The sequence below is a fragment of the Aureobasidium melanogenum genome, assembly GCF_000721775.1.
Source record: "Aureobasidium melanogenum CBS 110374 unplaced genomic scaffold scaffold_8, whole genome shotgun sequence".
Taxonomy (NCBI): Eukaryota; Fungi; Ascomycota; class Dothideomycetes; order Dothideales; family Saccotheciaceae; genus Aureobasidium; species Aureobasidium melanogenum.
The window spans coordinates 723,464-741,613 of NW_024470060.1; the positions used below are offsets into that span (position 1 = coordinate 723,464).

General features: G+C 50.5%; 9 protein-coding genes across 9 annotated transcripts; 4 read left to right on the forward strand and 5 right to left on the reverse strand.

The window, feature by feature from the left end:
* Window positions 1-108: 108 nt before the first annotated feature.
* M437DRAFT_47165 (S-adenosyl-L-methionine-dependent methyltransferase) lies at window positions 109-972 on the reverse strand (the record flags this gene model as incomplete). Its single annotated transcript, XM_041021395.1, has 1 exon — window positions 109-972. The coding sequence occupies one exon, from the start codon at window positions 970-972 to the stop codon at window positions 109-111; it is 864 nt and encodes a 287-aa protein (XP_040880642.1).
* A 1,575-nt stretch (window positions 973-2,547) lies between these two features.
* M437DRAFT_83987 (uncharacterized protein) lies at window positions 2,548-3,015 on the forward strand (the record flags this gene model as incomplete). The annotated part of the gene is made up of 1 exon (XM_041028024.1): window positions 2,548-3,015. One exon carries the CDS (start codon window positions 2,548-2,550, stop codon window positions 3,013-3,015), a length of 468 nt encoding a protein of 155 aa, XP_040880643.1.
* A 476-nt stretch (window positions 3,016-3,491) lies between these two features.
* Window positions 3,492-5,891, reverse strand: M437DRAFT_47107 (uncharacterized protein; the record flags this gene model as incomplete). The annotated part of the gene is made up of 1 exon (XM_041021389.1): window positions 3,492-5,891. One exon carries the CDS (start codon window positions 5,889-5,891, stop codon window positions 3,492-3,494), a length of 2,400 nt encoding a protein of 799 aa, XP_040880644.1.
* A 269-nt stretch (window positions 5,892-6,160) lies between these two features.
* Window positions 6,161-6,514, forward strand: M437DRAFT_46468 (uncharacterized protein; the record flags this gene model as incomplete). Its single annotated transcript, XM_041021277.1, has 1 exon — window positions 6,161-6,514. One exon carries the CDS (start codon window positions 6,161-6,163, stop codon window positions 6,512-6,514), a length of 354 nt encoding a protein of 117 aa, XP_040880645.1.
* Window positions 6,515-6,517: 3 nt separating this feature from the next.
* Window positions 6,518-7,183, forward strand: M437DRAFT_47013 (UMP-CMP kinase-like protein; the record flags this gene model as incomplete). Its single annotated transcript, XM_041021362.1, has 1 exon — window positions 6,518-7,183. One exon carries the CDS (start codon window positions 6,518-6,520, stop codon window positions 7,181-7,183), a length of 666 nt encoding a protein of 221 aa, XP_040880646.1.
* Window positions 7,184-7,510: 327 nt separating this feature from the next.
* Window positions 7,511-7,933, reverse strand: M437DRAFT_46451 (uncharacterized protein; the record flags this gene model as incomplete). Its single annotated transcript, XM_041021270.1, has 1 exon — window positions 7,511-7,933. The coding sequence occupies one exon, from the start codon at window positions 7,931-7,933 to the stop codon at window positions 7,511-7,513; it is 423 nt and encodes a 140-aa protein (XP_040880647.1).
* A 544-nt stretch (window positions 7,934-8,477) lies between these two features.
* On the reverse strand, window positions 8,478-9,770 carry M437DRAFT_46933 (phosphoglycerate mutase-like protein; the record flags this gene model as incomplete). The annotated part of the gene is made up of 1 exon (XM_041021346.1): window positions 8,478-9,770. The coding sequence occupies one exon, from the start codon at window positions 9,768-9,770 to the stop codon at window positions 8,478-8,480; it is 1,293 nt and encodes a 430-aa protein (XP_040880648.1).
* A 629-nt stretch (window positions 9,771-10,399) lies between these two features.
* On the forward strand, window positions 10,400-14,050 carry M437DRAFT_47069 (DNA mismatch repair protein Msh6; the record flags this gene model as incomplete). Its single annotated transcript, XM_041021379.1, has 3 exons — window positions 10,400-10,631; window positions 10,688-12,237; window positions 12,287-14,050. The coding sequence occupies 3 exons, from the start codon at window positions 10,400-10,402 to the stop codon at window positions 14,048-14,050; spliced, it is 3,546 nt and encodes a 1,181-aa protein (XP_040880649.1).
* A 418-nt stretch (window positions 14,051-14,468) lies between these two features.
* On the reverse strand, window positions 14,469-15,800 carry M437DRAFT_47246 (eukaryotic translation initiation factor 3 subunit M; the record flags this gene model as incomplete). Its single annotated transcript, XM_041021418.1, has 2 exons — window positions 14,469-15,547; window positions 15,611-15,800. 2 exons carry the CDS (start codon window positions 15,798-15,800, stop codon window positions 14,469-14,471), a joined length of 1,269 nt encoding a protein of 422 aa, XP_040880650.1.
* Between the last annotated feature and the right edge of the window lie 2,350 nt (window positions 15,801-18,150).

Consider the following 18,150-nt stretch of genomic DNA (forward strand, 5'->3'; position numbering starts at 1 on the left):
TGACATAAAAAACGCCCTTGACTCCAAACGTTTACTTCATAAGCAAACCCAAAAGACGCCTGCCATAGAACCAGCGACCCAATGCAACATGCAACAAGACATAAGCGTCTAGAAAGCGATCTTTCTTTTTCTGCCAGTGTACTTGGAGTTTGGCTTGACAACCTTGCCCTGCTTCTCCATCTGGTCCTTCTTCCTTGTAATCCAAGCTTTGCTGCCCTTGACTCTTGACATGTCCTTGCGCGAGCGTTGATCTCTCTTGCGACGGGCATCCTGAATGTCGACATCGGTCAAGCCATTGACAACACCAGTGATATCTTTACTTGCTGCCTCCTGCTCTCTTCCAAGATCACCACCACCGACTGTGAGGACAAGGTACAACTTCTCGCTCTTGGTGCCTGGGTCGTCCTCGAGAATACCAGCACCGAAGCCGGCCTTGACTGCAGCGGCACTGATCATATTCCTTTGCACCTTGTTCTTAGGGTAGAATTGGCAGACTGCACGACCACCACGGCGAAGAGAAGCATACAAGCCATCAAAGAAGCGCTTTAGACGACCTTCAGGTGTGACATCGCTCGACTCTGCATTACACAACCATTGAATAGCCGAAATACTGATGGCAGCATCGAACGAGCCAGGACGGAAGGGAACACCCTGTCCAATATCCGCAAGCATCAAATCTCCATCAACGTCTCTGTCAAGTGCTTGTCCCAGCATAGACGCTGAAATATCCATGCCAATCCATGTGTGTGGTCCTCCTTCTTCTGGCTCGACTTGCGAGAGGATTTCGCCGGACAGACCGCTACCGCATCCGAGATCGAGGATTAGAGATGGTGATCGTAGGTCGAGGAGTTCGAGGGCGCGGTTTGTCATGGATGCTTGAATGTTCTTGATACGACTGTTGGTGGTGTATTTGCGACTTTCGACATCGTTGTAGAAGAGGTCGGGCGGCAGCAAGTCTTCGGGACGCGACATGATTGCGGTTTGAGGGGCGCAGTGGGTAGTTTGTTTGGTTCAAGTGCGTTCCCAAGGATGGTTTTGTTGTGGTATGTCGCAAGTTGGGAAAGGTTGCTTGGTCAAATAATTTTTGAGAGGCTGAAAGATGGAGGGCTTTGCTGCACAAAGTTATGCACAGTCGCACAATTGTGTGGGGAAGCAGGAAGGGTCCAGCGACCGACTGGACGCTCGACGACATGTCCTGTTGTTTCCTCTCACACGTTTGGCCATGCCATAGGTAAAGAAGTTACAACAGTCAAGTTCTACAGGATGCTCTTGAATAGATGATTGTTTGAGAAAGATGTGTCCGGACAAGCTCTTGGTAAACGTTTCTGTCAACTATCAGCAACCTACGATGCAAAGCTTCCTGGCAGGACATTCTCAGGGTTGGCACTTGAGATGATAAGCAGGAAAACGGAAAGTATGATCAGCTCTTCTGTCTTCTTCTTGAATTGATCTCAAATTTCTTCTGCTTGCAAGAAGAACCTAATGTATATCTCCGTGATCAGATGCAAGTCTCATTCTGAATGAGGTAAAACGTGCTTGCGCTGAAGAAGTGAGCACCAGTGAGTCTTCAGAGGTATCGGTAGGAGGTATCAGCAAGAGGTATCGGTAAGTGCAAAAAGATCTGACGACGGAGCGAGTCGATCCAACAAACATATTGCAAGCTTTTGCAAATCAAAACAATCCACGGTATAGTGAAGAAACACTTCATGAGCACAACACCTTCCACAACCACAATTACCACGCAAAAAAGACAGCAACGACCTCGTAAAAGGCCCTACAAAAGGTCAAAAAACTTATCCCTTGTGGGGGTAAGGAAACTTGCCGTCCTCAATACGAAACAGTGTTGGCTAGGACTTCACTGACTATCTCTGGCAGTTTATTCTTCAAGAACTACCAATGTTGATCAGACGGTTGGCAATCATGGTCTCTAATGGTGAACCCACTCGGCCATCGAACCGCAGTTGATGCAGTCCGTCTTGGTGGAGGGTTGGCAACTTTACTAGCCTATGTAGCCAGTACTCACTTGCACATGACAGTCACGGTCTCGTCCGTCTCACTTCTTATCTCGTCACGGCTTCACGATCGACTTTATCTCAGGATGTTGGACTGTGATGGTTCGAGCTATCAAATTGCACGATTACTGCCAGAACAAACGCGCAGCCATTGGAATACCTAAAGCTATTCTCTCTATGAATTTCATTTCATTTCTCCTAACATTGTGCATTCTGATAGCTACACTAAACAGTGTCGACAGAAGAGCAGATCATCCTTCGACCACCAACCCGCTTTCTGACGACGAATTCTAATGAGGGAAACTTCCACTGGTGGGCAACTCGTCCAAGCACATCAGGCAATGCCTTGTCCACACCTTGGAGGATCTTGACTGGTGTCGCACAGCCCGCTCTTGTTGAGCCCTTTGAAGAGTCCCGACGGGCCATCAAGGGTTGACTCAACCAATGGGTCCTGGAAACTTACACAATCGCCAAGACGTCGTACCAGAGTCCCGACACGGTCAGCTACGGTGAATTTATGCATGCGTATCAGGATATGACCATACCTACATCTGCTCTTGCACAGAAGTGCTTCTGTTCAGTCTGCATCTCGGTACAATGGCCACAAGGTGTTGTTGCCTTCTGGGCACAAGTACATCCAAGGAAACGCTTCAGGAGATCACGCCCTCATCAGGTCATTTACCCCTCACCAAACCCTGCGATTATACCCAGACCTGCTTTGTCGCTTTCTCGTCGCCTGAATGAAGTTGTTATTCATACCCGTGGCACACCCCCCATCAACACCATTCCCGAATCTCTAGTGGCATCCCGGCAAAATGGTCTTGCTGCTCGTGTCGCCAACTCTGCTGCCTCCACAAGAAGCAACCAAGTCCCTTTTACACTCGGTCAAGCCCATGCCTTGACCCCTGCCGAACGCAGCCTCGAACGCGTTCGTGCTGGTTTAGCTCGTTATCGCACATCTACTATTCTCACTCTCTCTGGACAGATCTCTAGATCTGATTGATGATGATGATGATTATGCATTTCTATAGCATATCCACCAATCATCTTTGCCGACCTGAGAGATGACTTGCACTTTGATCGTTAACCCCGAATTTCCTCTACTCTGCCAGACCGTATCTCTAGATCCAAAAAGAACATACATGCATTTTTTTTTTTTTTTTTTTTACAGCGAATCTCTCGGTATTCTGCCAACCTGGGATAGCTGCATCAGCTGGCTTCTGTCTGGTTCTTATCATGTCTTTGTGTGTTTTTATCATGTTTTTATTAGTTTGTATATGTTGTGACAAAGAAGAGGCACAATCAACAACAAAGTCAAGATAAATCAAGTTGAATGTTTGCATATTCATGTCTCCCAACAAGGTGGCTATTTTCTACCAACGTGAAGTACTCATCTAAAGAGCAAGAACAATTCCTTCTTCTACAATATACAGTGCTCGAGCACTTTTCTTCCAATTCATAGTCATAACGGCAAAAGCTTCAACCCCAGTTAAACAAGACTTGTTTCTTGCCTTGTTTGCCTTTTCTGACGATGGTCTGTTCTGGCGTCTCTTCCACAGCAGGTGGACTTGTAACGTCATTGCTTGCGCCAGCACCCCACGCAACAGTCGAAGGACCAGGAGCGTTGACTCGTCGTACGCCAGCTCCAGTGTAGCCGGGGCTGAAGACTGTGCTAGTGGGCTTTTGTGCCTTGGGTAGGGAGGGGAAGTTATCTCCACCACGACCTGGAGGTTTGCTGTTGCTGGGTGTGGCAGAACGCGAAGGTTGAGGAGTGGGACGTGCAGATGCCGGTGCTGAATTGAGCCAAGTCGCTTGTGTAGGGTTCACACGAACAGGAGGGGCGGCGGGAGTTGATGTTCTTGATGAAGCTGACAGAGGAGGGAAGGACAGGCCTCCAGCACTTGCAGGGTTTCCACTCGAGTGGGGAGCGACAGCAGATCCATATGAACGAGCATTGTTAGAACGCGAACTTTGTGCTGTGCTCGATTTGAGGTTCAGAATGCGCTTGGACCCGATACCGTTGCCCAGCACCGATGCTGCACTGTTGCTGGGACCAGACTGACCACCAGATGCCTGAGGAAGGGATGGATAGTCCTCGTTGATAGATCTCCAATTGTTCCAGGCTTTCAGCAATTGGTCTCTCTTGGTAGTAATCTCGAAGATGTCGGCAAGCTCCTTGATTAACTTTCCCAGCTCTGTCGAAGATGTATCGAAGAGTGCGAAGAATGCATCAATGAGATGGTCAGCAGTCATTGCACCTTGACGGTAGAGCGAGACCTTGTTACGGAACTCTGCTAGCTTTGTCTGGTCGTTGCGCAAGAGATTGGCAGCACGTTCGTTGACAGCATTGTGACGCAGACGGCGAGCCTGTTCTTGCGGTGTCAAGCCAGCCATGGAACGGTCTGGAGACGATGAGCGAGGAGTGGCTGATGACGGTTGAAGGCTGAGAGATCCAAGTGACGGGAAAGGATCAGGACGAGGGGCGGTGATAGTGGCAGGCTCAGGAGCATTGGCAGGAGCTCTGGCAGCATAAGTCTCAGTAGGTTGAGTGAGCTGGCCGCCGAAGCTGCGTGTCGTCACAGACTGAGCGCTCTGGATGGCCATTTGACGTTGGTAGGCCAACTCTGCTCGGCCCATGGGCTGTGCGGATGAGACTGGCAACGGGTCGGCATTCGGGTCACGTCCACGACCGCCTCCACGACGCTCCCTGTTATTGTTGCGCTGAGGACGGTCTTGCTGGTGAGGAGCACGATAGTCGAAGCCTGAGATGTCGACTCTGCGAGCATCACGACGAGCATCCTTGGTCAGGCCGTTAGGGTGAGCCTCGAGCTGATGGGCCTTGAGATCCATTTCTGAATCAAAGACGACAAACTTCTTCTCCAAGCACTCCTGATCCGGGCAGACGAAATGGTCCTTTCGGAAGTGGACTTCGAGGGCATTGTAGTCGATGTAGTACTGAGGTTGTCTACCGCCATCACGGCGGTCACACAGATGGCATCTTTCGTGGCGGTCGCGACAATGCGAGAACAGCTCGTCATCGCCATAGAAGCGTTGGCGACAGAAACCACACTCTGGATGACCCTTGAAACCAGACTGGTTCTCAGCGCCAGGAATATCATCACCGTGCTTCTCGTGTCGACGCAGTTCTTGAGGAGTGAATAGATCGTGCTCGTGGGTAAAGACTTTTTTGTTGCGAGTACAGAGATCACACATCTGTTTGTGGTGGACGTTCTTGACGTGACGGTGCAGATCGGGCCAGCCTAGACAAGCAGCATCGCATGAAGGATCAGGGCAGTTGTAGCGTAGTAGAAGGACGGTGTCTTCGAAGATGTCCTGACTCTCATAGTGGATGCCCAGGTTGTCGTCACTGTGAGCGAACTCTTTGAGGTTGTAGTCTTCGAAGCGTTTGTTGGCATCATCGGTGAAGATGACTTGTTCGGCACTTGTTCGACAATGGGCGCAAGTCTTTGTCTTGTAGAGGGCACGCAGTCTCAGGGAGCAGATGTGGCAGGTGCGGTGGTTGCAGGGAGCGACACTTTGGTGGACGACTGGCGAGGCGCAGATGAAGCAGACCTCGGCTTCGACATCGTCGCCGTCCTGGGTTTGCGGTAGTATGGCAAGGGCCTTTCCCTTTGCTTGGATTTGTTGTTCGGTGGTGGATTGATCTTTCGCATCCTGGGGTGCCCCTCCTGCCCCTCCTCTGCGCCCACCTCGACCTTTGCCTCGACCAGCATTCCTATTGCTGCCTTGTGACTGTTCGCCTTCCTGACCTTCGCGCGGAGCTCTGTTCCCTCCTCTGCCTCCTCTTCCACGGTTGTTCCTGCCGCGGTTTGCTGACTGATCGGCTTGTGCTGGAGCGGGGGCTGCTGAGTCGGCCATGGCGCTTGTGTTTCCAGGAACGAGTGGTCTGCAAGAATGAAAGTGCTGGAAGCAGACAAGGGAACCAACAGTGACAGCGAAAGGCTCCAAACACAGCGAAAAACGATGTAGTACTCAGTTGGTGGATTGACAAGAATATTGAATGACCTTTGCGGGCCATGACGGCATTCAGTGTGCAGCTCTGTGATTGGCTGCGTTGCTTGGGCCTGCCCGCCAGAGGGAAATGGCAGTGGCACCCCCGTAATCTCTTGACCGACCATAAAGCAATCATGACCTCTCTACCACGCACTTTCTCTCGCATTTCAGTTCCTCGTTCCTTCTCCACCTCTGTCCGCCGTCTCGCCCAAGAGCCCTCCCCTGTCGACCCTCAAGCCGCCAAGAATACAAAGGTGACGGCCAACTACAACAACCCTCAGATCCCCAAGCCCCGCAGAGGCCCTTACGCAAACTCCCCCTTGCCCGTCTTTCCTCTGCTCGCCATCTTCTTCACCGGCTCCTTCCTCTTCTACAAGCTCTCAAAGTCAAGAGAAGGTCAAGGCAAATCCCACTACGTCCTGCCCCCTAGAGACAAGAAGCCTCCACCTGCCAAAGAGTTCAACTCCAACCTCCACTCCGAACACTAAATAATGGCTCCCACAAACCTTCCTACCATCCCCGCCATGAACCGCGACAAGCCTCTCTTTCCCACTGGTGACAAAGAGGGTGAGGCTACCGTCATCTTCGTCCTCGGTGGTCCCGGTGCTGGCAAGGGCACTCAATGCGCCAACATTGTCCGCGACTACAAGTTCAAGCATCTCTCCGCTGGTGATTTGCTGCGTGAAGAGCAAGACCGCAAGGGCAGTGACTTCGGCGACCTGATCAAGGAGTACATTCGCGATGGCAAGATTGTTCCCATGGAGGTCACCATTCAATTGCTCGAGAACGCCATGCAGAACACCATCAAGAACGAACACATCAACAAGTTCTTGATTGACGGTTTCCCTCGCAAGATGGACCAGGCCATTCAATTCGAGAAGTCCGTCTGCAAGAGTGTCTTCACTTTGTTCTTTGAGTGCACTGAGAAGGTCATGGAGGAGCGTCTGCTCAACCGCGGCAAGACTAGCGGCAGAGCTGATGACAACGAGGAGAGCATCCGCAAGCGTTTCAGAACCTTTGTCGAGACTAGCATGCCCGTTGTTGACTACTTTGACAAAGAGGGTCGTGTCGTCAAGATCCAGGCTATTCAGACCCCTGATGAGGTCTATGAGCACGTCAAGACTGGATTCACTGAGCGTGGTATCAAGCTCGTTTAAATCTCCTGCATATTGCATTATAGACTTCTAATGAATATTTTCAACTCATTCTTATTCATCTTGTTGGCTTCTAGTACACTGTATATCGATGGAAGGAAAAGATGACGGAGAAAGAGCAAGTTGATTGACATGTCAGTGAGCTAGGGGAGGCAGTGCTTTGTAAGTCCCTCGTTTTTCTCGCAGTAATTTCTCTTTCTTTCCGCCTCTCTTGTGTGTTTTGATAGATGTCTTTCTCGGCATCTCTCCCTGGAAGATGTTCGAAAGAATCGGAAGCGCCCTCTATCACTTGGAGAAGTCCAGTCCGGGAAGGCAGTGAACGTCTCAAGATTACAAGTCAGCTGCTGGAAGATTCTTCAGAAAATGGATTGACTTACTATCATTGCTGACGACAAAAATCTGGATGATCTTCTTGTTTGCATTCTTGTGGTCAAGAATGGCGGCTTCAAATGAGTTTCTCGAACGAATGAATGCGATTTGGTCGGTGTCTGCCATGCGCCAGACGAAGGAATATCCCTCGCCACTGACATCGAGACGGGTGTGCAGGGCTCGCTTGAGACTTTCGAGCAGCTCCTGGTCATCCAAATCTTTCCACCGGATTTTCGAGAGCGGGACTTGGTAGGTGTAGGTGACATCGTCGGCTGAGCGTCTGTGACGGGTGTAAGAGACAATCATGTTGTGTTCGTTGGCTCTTTCGATGGCTTGGGGCACGTCGGCTGTGACCCAAGTGGCTTCTGTAGAGATGGTGCTCATCTTTGCTGATGTTTTGGTTTAGTCAGGGGAAGAACAAGTCGTGCCAGAACGCAAGTTTTTATGTCCAGAACCGAGTGATACACGAGCAACCATTGCCAAATTTTCCGCAGATGCACTTTCACTATCACTTTTCGTCTCAACCCATCTTCATTTTCACTGATGCACATTCTTAGACTCTGCGAATCCTCGCTCGCCCATTTGTCTCAGACCCTCACAAAGAGCACAGGCTCCCCAACCCCTGAAGAGATCTCTCCGATCCGATCCCCCATCTGCTGACTACGTTTGTAAACGGCTCTACAAATGCACGATACTATTCTTCTTGATCTCGTACTCTCTCCTTGACAACCATCCATCCTTCTTTTTGTTCTTTGGGAAATCTCTTGTAAGAGGGTCTGGTGACTGGCAGATGGAACAGTATCTGGTAGGCTTGGGACAATTTTGATAGTGAAAAAACTGTGCACTACAAGAAGTATGATTGATAAACACTGGCACTGAAGCAATACTCTACATGGAACTGTCATTTCTACATCGCAGAAACCCTACTCTACAAGCATGCAGCATTCCAAGTGGCATCGCCGTCTGTAATGTTCATGGCGGTTTGCACATGTTTGGTTGCCACGAAGTCGGCAAGTTTGCAGGTGCCGTAGTAATCCGAGGTACAGCCTACGGGACTGAGATCAAAGTTTGCTCCGTTGAGCTCGAGTTGGATTCTAGTTTCGTTGTTGCTGCAACTCAAGCGCTTGAAAAGCATTTGAGCTGCGAAGGGGACTTGAGTACTTGTTCGCCAATTACGGGAGGGGTTTGGGGGACCAGTGGCAGGGTATTGCTGGTCGTAGGCAAGACCAAGTGCGGTCAAACCGAGGTCGATGGTCGTATCGTGAGCGAAGTTCAAAGAGAGGTTTTGGCCGGTTGAGCTTTGGAGGAAGGTGGTTACGTTGCTGACGAGCAGGCTTCCAAGAACAGGACCTTGGTCGTTAGGTAGTCCGTAGCCAAAGGCACCTCTCATGAGTAGGTCAAGTTCATACTCAAATCCGAGAATCTCTTGAGGCTTGAAGACTGCACACCATGGGCTGCGACCTATTCCATACACAGCAGTACCATAGGCACAAGCCCAGAGAGCCCCGTGGGCGTGTTGTGCTGTAAAGTTCACACCAGGGTATGCACTGGACAGAGCTTTGTTCATGCGAGTGGCGATGCTGGGCAGGTAGACCTTGCCCCAATCTGTAACCAGATCGTTTCCTGAGCTATATTCCCAAGTCTTGCACGTATCCGTTGAAGTTATCCAGGAAATGGTCAGATTATCCTCGGCGATCTTGTTCAAGACAGCTACATCCTCGACGTAGCGGCCGTAGTAGCCGTCCATGAACCATTGAGCACTTTCTACCACGCGGTCTTGGTCGCCAGCTAGCACTGTATCGGTATACAGAGAAGGATAGTCTAGACGGAAAGCCACACCATGGTCGAACAATTGTTGCCTGCCAGGAGCAGATAAATTGTTGAGTGTAAAACCGCTCGACCATCCACTCTTCAGAAATGAGAATTCAGATGGTAATTGACCTTGAGGGTTTTTGAACAAGGCGGTATTGTTGTTTATATAGTATGAAAGGTTCTGAATGGTAGGCAGTTCTGAGGAAATGGGCTGACGAGAACCATGTCTATGAACCAAAAAGGCACGATCCACAGAGCAAGATTCTGGAATACCAGACAGCAGAGATGGTGGGGTATTGGGAGGCGTGAAGTATGGCGAGAGGTTTCCTAGATGTTCATAGAGGTTGAACGCCTGAGCAGCAGCAGCAGGAACGAGGGTCAATTGGGCCAGAGAAGATAGGGAAAGCATGATGGTTGTTGTCAAGGAGCGCAATGTCCTGTTACCTGGCAGAAACAAAACTTTATATGCATGTACAGAGCTGGAGTTCAGGCGATCGCCGAGGGCTGGCGGTGGCTCGCAGGTGGGACATGACTAGCGCTATCGCTAGTGTCGATAAGCAAGAGGATTATCACTTCCCATCCTCTCTCATATGGGATGTAGAGCGATATCTGATGGCGCGAGTCATTGGAATACAGCCAAGCTCTGAATGCGGCAGGTGGTCGCGTGAGGATGATAAAGCGGCATCCTCCAAAACTAAATTCTTGCTGCTATATTAATCACCAACATAAATGCGATGCAACCTCTGGAGATCTAGACAGTCTTCTTAGCTGCTGGACGAATTTTTGAATCGAAATCACACGTTGGAGCAATTGCTGAGATGGGCAGAGGGGCACATGAGACCAAGCAAGCTTGTGATATGCACGGTGGGAGGGAGCGAGGTCGGGGCAAACTCCAAAGCTTATCGATAGCACCTGCCATTTCCAAGACGTGCCAAAGTGCAACGCGTCTGACGCGTTCGTCTCGAATCGAAGGCGAGACTGGACCACTTTTTGGTCAACCATCATCGTCTGTATAACATCAGCTATATCAACTACAGAATGGCTCGAGGCATCGAAGGCAACGAGATCGCCACACCTCGTGTCCCCAAACTTCAGAAATCCACCTCCTCGGCTTCACAATCAGGAAAGCAACAGAAGAGCATCCTAGGCTTCTTCCAGCGAAAGACGGCGCCTGCTTCGTCGCCTGCTGCTCCAAGTCAGGCTACAGCTGCTTCAAGTCCTCCACCACAATCTTCGCCTGCTCCTGCCAATTACAATGGTAAAGAGAATGGTGTGCTGCGTCACAACTTCACCAGCCTACTCACTTGCTGACACAACCCCTACAAGCAGTACCGCTAGAGAAGCCATCGATCCCCTCCTCAAGCCCTGTTCGCACTGGAAAGAAGAAAGTCAACTATGCCGAGTCCGAAGACGAGGATGATGAACCCGTCCTTCGACAACGCTCAGGCAATGCCGCCGCACGCTCTACCAAGAGGAGGAAACTAGACGACGACTCTGACGATGATTTTGCCATGGATGATGCTACTGAAGCTCTCATGGCTGCTGCTGATGAGGATGACATGGACAACTTTGTTGTCGACGATGATGCCTCGGAAGATGACGCTCCTGTCAAACGTAAGAAGTCCAGCCAGCCGCGGAAGCCTTCCAAACAGCCATCTCCCATCGCAGAAGATGAGCCAAGTCAGAGTCCAGAAATACCCTCAACCTCGACAGCTCAGCAATGGAACTTTGATCCAGACAACGTCCAGCCATACGCTTCCAGGAAGACGCCTCAACGCAAACCACAATCTGGCCCTGCCAAGAAGCAGAAGGCTCACATGTCGGAACCCGATGCTCGTTATCCCTGGTTAGCCGATATCATGGACGCAGAACGTAACAGGCCCGGTACCCCAGAGTATGACCCACGCACTCTCTACATTCCTCCTTTGGCATGGTCCAAGTTCTCCCCGTTCGAAAAACAGTACTGGGAGATCAAGTCAAAGTTCTGGGACACCATTGTCTTCTTCAAGAAGGGAAAGTTCTACGAATTGTACGAGAACGATGCCACCATTGGTCACCAACTGTTTGATCTGAAAATGACCGATCGTGTCAACATGCGTATGGTCGGTGTGCCTGAGGCATCACTTGACCACTGGGCCAATCAGTTCGTCGCCAAAGGTTTCAAGATTGCCAGAGTTGACCAGATGGAGACCGCTTTGGGCAAAGACATGCGTGAGAGAGATGAAAAGACCGGCAAGGGCGGTAAGCCAAAGAAGGAAGAGAAAGTCATTCGTCGTGAGCTGGCCTCCGTCTTGACTTCCGGTACTCTCGTCGATGGTGGCATGTTGCAGGACGACATGTCAACCTATTGTGCTGCTATTACTGAACGTGAGGTTGACGGACTGCCGGCATTTGGTATCGCTTTCGTCGATACTGCAACGGCTCAATTCCAGCTCTGCGACTTTGTTGACGATGTCGACATGACCAAGTTTGAGACTTTCGTCGCTCAAACGAGACCTGGCGAACTGCTTCTCGAAAAGTCGTGCATTTCTTCCAAAGCTGTACGTATTCTGAAGAACAACACCAGCCCCACGTGTCTTTGGAATCACCTCAAACCAGAGAAGGAGTTCTTGACAGCCGACAAGACTGCATTGAAGATCACTGGAGAGCACTACTTCAAGTCTGACGACAACGATGGCGATGATGCCTGGCCTGCTATACTCAAAGAAGCTAGGGAGAAGGAGCTGTGCTTCTCTGCCCTTGGCGCCCTGATTTGGTACCTTCAGATGCTCAAGATTGAGCGTGATCTGATATCGCTTGGCAACTTCAACTGGTACGACCCGATCAGAAAGGCGTCCAGTCTTGTGCTCGACGGCCAAAGCTTGATCAACCTTGAGGTATGTCGAATTTGGTCTTTTCTTCACAACTCCACTGACCTTCAAATAGATCTTTGCGAACAGCTACGATGGTGGCGTCGAAGGCACACTTTTTGCCATGCTCAATCGCTGCATCACGCCCTTTGGTAAGCGTATGCTTCGCCAGTGGGTCTGTCATCCTCTGGCAGACACTGTGAAGATTAACGCAAGACTTGATGCTGTAGAGGCACTCAATGCTGATCTCACAATCACCGATCGCTTCACTGCATCTTTGTCAAAGATTCCCGATCTTGAACGCCTCATCTCCCGCATTCATGCCGGCAGATGCAAGGCTACAGATTTTGTCAAGGTCTTGGAAGGCTTCGAGCAAATTGAATACACCATGAGCTTACTCTCAAGCTTTGGTGAGGGCGAAGGTGTTCTCGGACAGCTCATCTCATCAATGCCTGATCTCGCTGGAGCACTTGCTCACTGGACTGACGCCTTCGACCGTGAACATGCGAAGGACCAGAATCTGCTTGTCCCTAAGCCAGGCGTCGAAGAAGACTTTGATGAGAGCCAAAATACGATTGAGCAGATCGAAGGACAGTTGCAGTCTCTTCTCAAGCGTTGTCGAGATGAGCTGGGCACTTCAGCTGCCAAGTATGTTGACAACGGTAAGGAGATTTACCAGATCGAGGTCCCAGTCAAGGCCAAGAACATTCCAAAGAACTGGAAGCAGATGTCATCGACTGCCAAAGCAAAGCGTTATTACTTCCCCGAGCTGGAGAGTCTGATTCAAGACTTGAAAGAAGCGCAAGAAACACACGGACAAATTGTCAAGCAGGTTGCCGGTAGATTCTACGCTCGCTTCGACCAAGACTACGCCATCTGGCTTGCCGCGGTGAAGATTGTTGCTCATCTGGACTGTCTCATTTCTCTGTCCAAAGCATCTGCCTCGCTCGGAGAACCAAGCTGCAGACCTGAATTCGTCGACTCCGAGCGTAGTGTGCTCGAGTTCTCCGACCTTCGTCACCCATGCATGCTCAACACAGTCTCGGATTTCATTCCCAACGACATTGCCCTTGGTGGTGACAACCCGAGCATCGATCTCTTGACTGGTGCCAACGCGGCTGGTAAGAGTACCGTGCTGCGCATGACCTGCATTGCTGTTATCCTGGCTCAGGTCGGCTGTTTTGTGCCCTGCGTTGCAGCACGCATGACTCCTGTTGACCGTATCATGTCTCGTCTGGGCGCCCATGACAATATTCTGGCTGGTCAGAGTACATTCATGGTGGAGTTAAGCGAGACGAAGAAGATTTTGTCTGAAGCTACACCCCGTTCGCTGGTGATTCTTGATGAACTTGGCCGTGGTACGAGCAGTCACGATGGTGTTGCCGTTGCACAAGCAGTGCTTCACCATGTCGCTACCCACACTGGCTGTATTGGTTTCTTTGCCACCCACTACCACTCCCTGGCAGCAGAATTTAGCTTACATCCAGAAATTTCGCCCAAGCGTATGGCCATCATGGTAGATGACACCGAGCGTCGCATTACCTTCTTGTACAAACTCGAGCCTGGTGTGGCAGAAGGCAGTTTCGGTATGCACTGTGCAGCTATGTGTGGTATCCCAGATGCCGTCATTCAGCGTGCAGAGGACGCAGCCAAGGAATGGGAGTATACAGGACGCCTGCAAGTACGTGCGGAAGAGCGTAAGGATGGGGAGCTGCCTCTCGGGTTGCTGAGCGATATTGCGTGGATGCTCAAGACTGCTGATGATGCAGCTCCTGAAGGTGAAGAAGGACTTGGCGAGCGTGGTTTGGAGGTGTTGAGAAGAACCATTGCTGCGTTGTAAATGTTGAGGTGGAAGTTGAATGATGGGCATTGCTTGTTAGTGTGGCATGGCGTATGGCTTGGGGGTCGTGGTGTGTTTGCTAGATTAATGATGGACCAATGATGAACTTCGCTGAGCGGACTTGCATCTTTTCTTGTATATAGATACCTCTTCTACTGATTGTCTCTTGACTGATTTCTTCGTCTTCCATTTTCCTGAACACGTACCTCTGCATCGCTGCTTCCTTGATCACTACAACGAGAGATCGAGCTATGAACAGAGAAGGGGGGCAGACATCGTCGAGACTCTCCTCAATCTTCAGCTCACACAACAGACGCTGGTTAAAGGGGGGAAAAAAAAGATCAAAAAGAACAGCAGGAATCCCATTTTTTGTATAACCTCATGATATAGAACTGAAACAAGCATCGAATGACTGCATTTACTCAACCTCGACAGCATTTCTGTACTGCTTGTTGGGTCTGTAACCATTGCCCTTGTCACGGTTCTCGGCATCTCTCAACTCGGCCTCACGATCACGGATGTAGTTTTCCTTTTCCTGGCGAATGACCTTGAGAACACCCTGCAGGGAGGATCTCCACATGTCAAGACGGCTGGCAACTTCGCGCCACTGGTTCTCGCCAAAGACGCGGTAGGTGGTACGGTGGATCAAGAAGGTCTTTTCCTGTTGCGAGAGTTTTCCCTCGACGAGACCCACGCGGACGGCATCGATGGCCCACATTTCGACGTCTTCGGAGGGGATTTGAAGCGCAGAGGTGATGGTGCTGTAGGGCAAGGTACGGGATTGCGAGGCACTGGCGGCGAGGGAGGCGAGAGTCAGCAGACGCATCTTGCGCTCGAGGGCGGTGACGTCCATGTCAGCCTTGGCGATAAAGTCGCTGTTGGCCTCGTTGAAGTCGCGGAAATCGTCGAGTTGCTGGGCGTTGAAGATTTCGAGGAGTTCGAACCAGACGGGCTCGGAGGTGCGCAGAGCTTGAATCGAGTCCAATTGCGTCAGGTCGTGGAAGTCAAAGTGGGAAGGCGAGGCAAGGGCTTGCTTGAGCGCGCGGATAGACAGAGCTTTGGCGTCCTCTGACGAGGCATCGGAGGAGGATTGGGCAGTGCGCAGGGCTTTGAGCAGGTATTGGTATGCTTGTTCGTCTTCGCTGGCTTCGGTGGCTACGTCGGCAACGGCAAGGTAGAGTTTACGCTGGTCTGCGGCATCCATATCCCAGTCCTGCAGCCATTGCTCCAACTGAGCGAGTTGAGGGGTCAGTTGGTCGAAAGTGCTGTTGTTGCGCACGATCTTGAGGATGGCAAGGAGAACATGGTATCGGCTGTCTTGCTCGGGCGAGAGGGTGTTGAAAATTGTAGAAAGAACATTGAGGGCGAGGCCGGTGCCGTTGTAGGGTGAAGAGGTGATGGGAGCAGAGACGTTCTGGCAGAGTTTGGGCAGGAAAATGTCGGGGCTTCCGGACTGGTGTACCAGGTGCACGAGGAGGTTGTATGCGGCGACGAATTCTGCATGGCAGAGGGTTTAGTATTTTGTTCTGTGTGAATAGCCGGAACAGCGCAACAACTCACCTCTCTCAGGAGCGCTGTTCAAGGCGCTGCTGGCGGTGACAATCTTCTTGAGCGCATCGACCTTGTTGCCCTCCTTCAACAGCGGCGCAATCTCTGACTGCAGCGACGACTGGCTGAGGCCATCGATGTAGACGGCGAGCTCCTCGCTCAGCTCCTCGAATGAGCCTTCGATCAGAAGTGTGTTGGCCATGGTTGTGTGTCTGTGGATGTTCTGCCAGTCGCGCGCGCAAATGCTCGTCCGTCGTTCAATTGTCTCGCGTTGAAATTCGTCGCTTGGCATAGTTATTCTCTTATCGATTGTTTTTGTGCATGCACGACTGTATTTGTGCATCTCCGCTTTTTGTGCACCACAGCCTCTCGATCTCCACCCCACCATGCACTTCAGCGACATGAATTATGCTTCTGTTACTTGATTGTCCCATCGCCGCCACGCAACATGTGCTTTGAGATGCACAGCCGTATCTGTTCACCAAGACTTCCTCAGAAGAGCTATCATTGCGGTCAGCTCTCCTTGAACATGACTCTCTCCTCAAAGACATCCTGCATATCGATGTTTGGAAGTCTTTGGAACCGAATCAGCCGTCAATGCTGGTGAGCTTACTGCTCGTGCCGCAACATCGAAATTACCAAGATAAGCTTCGGGATTCTCAGCATGGCGACCGCTAAAGACAACTACAACAGCGCATGGCAGAAGTTACTCTTTAGAATCTAAGCTCTATACTAACCGTAAGAAAAAGGGTAAGCTTGATGAGCCTCCCGTGTCATACAGGAACGCTTCTGTTGAGATTTAGACCAATGGTTGTGCCGATGAAGATGCAAGAACATCCGAAGAGAAACAAAAAGGAAAGACTTGAATTAGAGTGCCAGGGTTGTCAACCCTCTCTCGGCCCTCCCTGCCGTAAGCTTTTAGATTTGAATAGATTTATGCATCACTACAGTGTGATTACCGCTGGTCCAAATTTGGAGAGGATGTTGTTTGCTGGGAGGATGGATGAGGCAGAAATCTGTGAGTCGCTAATGATTCATGTTGCGCGGATCAATACTTCTCTGATCAAAGAATTCACTAGGTCTGGAGACAGGGTCGCCACTCCACCCATCAGATTCCGTTTGCTCAGGTCCCGTTTGCTATCCCACCAAACGAACATACTCTTACACCACTCAAGTGAAAGTCTTCAAGACCTCCCAGAAGACCATAGAAGACTGCGGAAGACTTCTACCAGTCAAACGACACAAACACGCTTACATAATCCAAGGCCCTCAGGCACGACTATATAAGCTGTCTCCTCTACCAGCTGCTTCACTCTCTTTCTTCCTTTTCTCTTCAAGTCTCTTGCAATTGTTGCTTAGATCAAGTGTAGTATCTGTTCTTCATAGTTTAATCGCTGTGACCGGTCTACGGGCCGTCTCTTCAATGATTATTCTTCTTTTTGGAACACAGGCTGGAAAGACCTCTGAGCTTGCTTATGTCTTTCTGCCACAGTGTCGCTCGTATTGCACTACTTCGAGCTGACGCGAATGCGCTTTTTCTTTTCATTGATTTCTTGGCTGCAAGGCTGGGGTTTGAAGAAGAGTTCTTTCAATGGAAATGCGCGTGATGGATGGATCGTGTATTTGTTTATCTGTTGAGCCGGCGCAAAATATTCGCTGAGCGTGACTTTGATCTGGGATTGATGTGTTTTGCGCATCGGTTGTAGCATAGGATGTTTGATTAGTGCCAGGAAGGCTGGTTCAAGGCTCGGCGGAGGCGTGTCGAGAACGACGTGAACAAGATCTGAGATGGACCCAAGAGAACGAGCACCTGTGCAAGTAATTGTAGTTGAGCTCGCGCGCAGAGGTGCAAGATGCTTGCGCCGACGGACCTGGAGTCGCAGAGAGTCTCCTCGACTTTGTCATGTGGCTATGTTAGCTTCTTGTCCCCTGACCTGTTCTACTTCTTTCTTCCTCTCGTTGGCCATTTCGATCCTTCTTCTTGAATTTGAGTTGACTTCTTCTGGCTTGGGAACGAAGGGAAAAGAATCCTCATGTATCATCTGAACGTACATTCAAAGCACTGAGCTTCTGTTGCTCATGGTCTAGACATGACTGTAGAGTGGCCTTGCTCGCGCGCAAGTCTTAGTATGCTAATGAGGTTGTACGAAGTATGCTTTTTTGACTCGTATGGTAGCCACGTCCAGAGTGAATCCTTCGCAAGCTCAAAGAGCTGGAGGCTTTGAGACTTCAGCCAATGTCTTTGGAGTGATCAAAATACAAGATCTAGCAACGAGGGTGTGAAGCGCTCGGGAGACGGCTATGAACAGAGATACATTCATATCAATGTCCTCGGAATCACGGTTCGAGAAAGAGTCAAACAAATCCCGGCCGCGCAAGCAAGTGACATTCAATCATGGAAATAAGAATGGACATGACAAAAAGAGAAGCTGCGTTGCTGAACATGGGAATTGTAATGAGCCTCGCACGTCATGGTCTGGAAAGAGCTCCTAGAAGTCTCCGAGGCACAGCACAGACTCCTTCGACCGTTGGCCGGCGACGAAGCTTCCTTC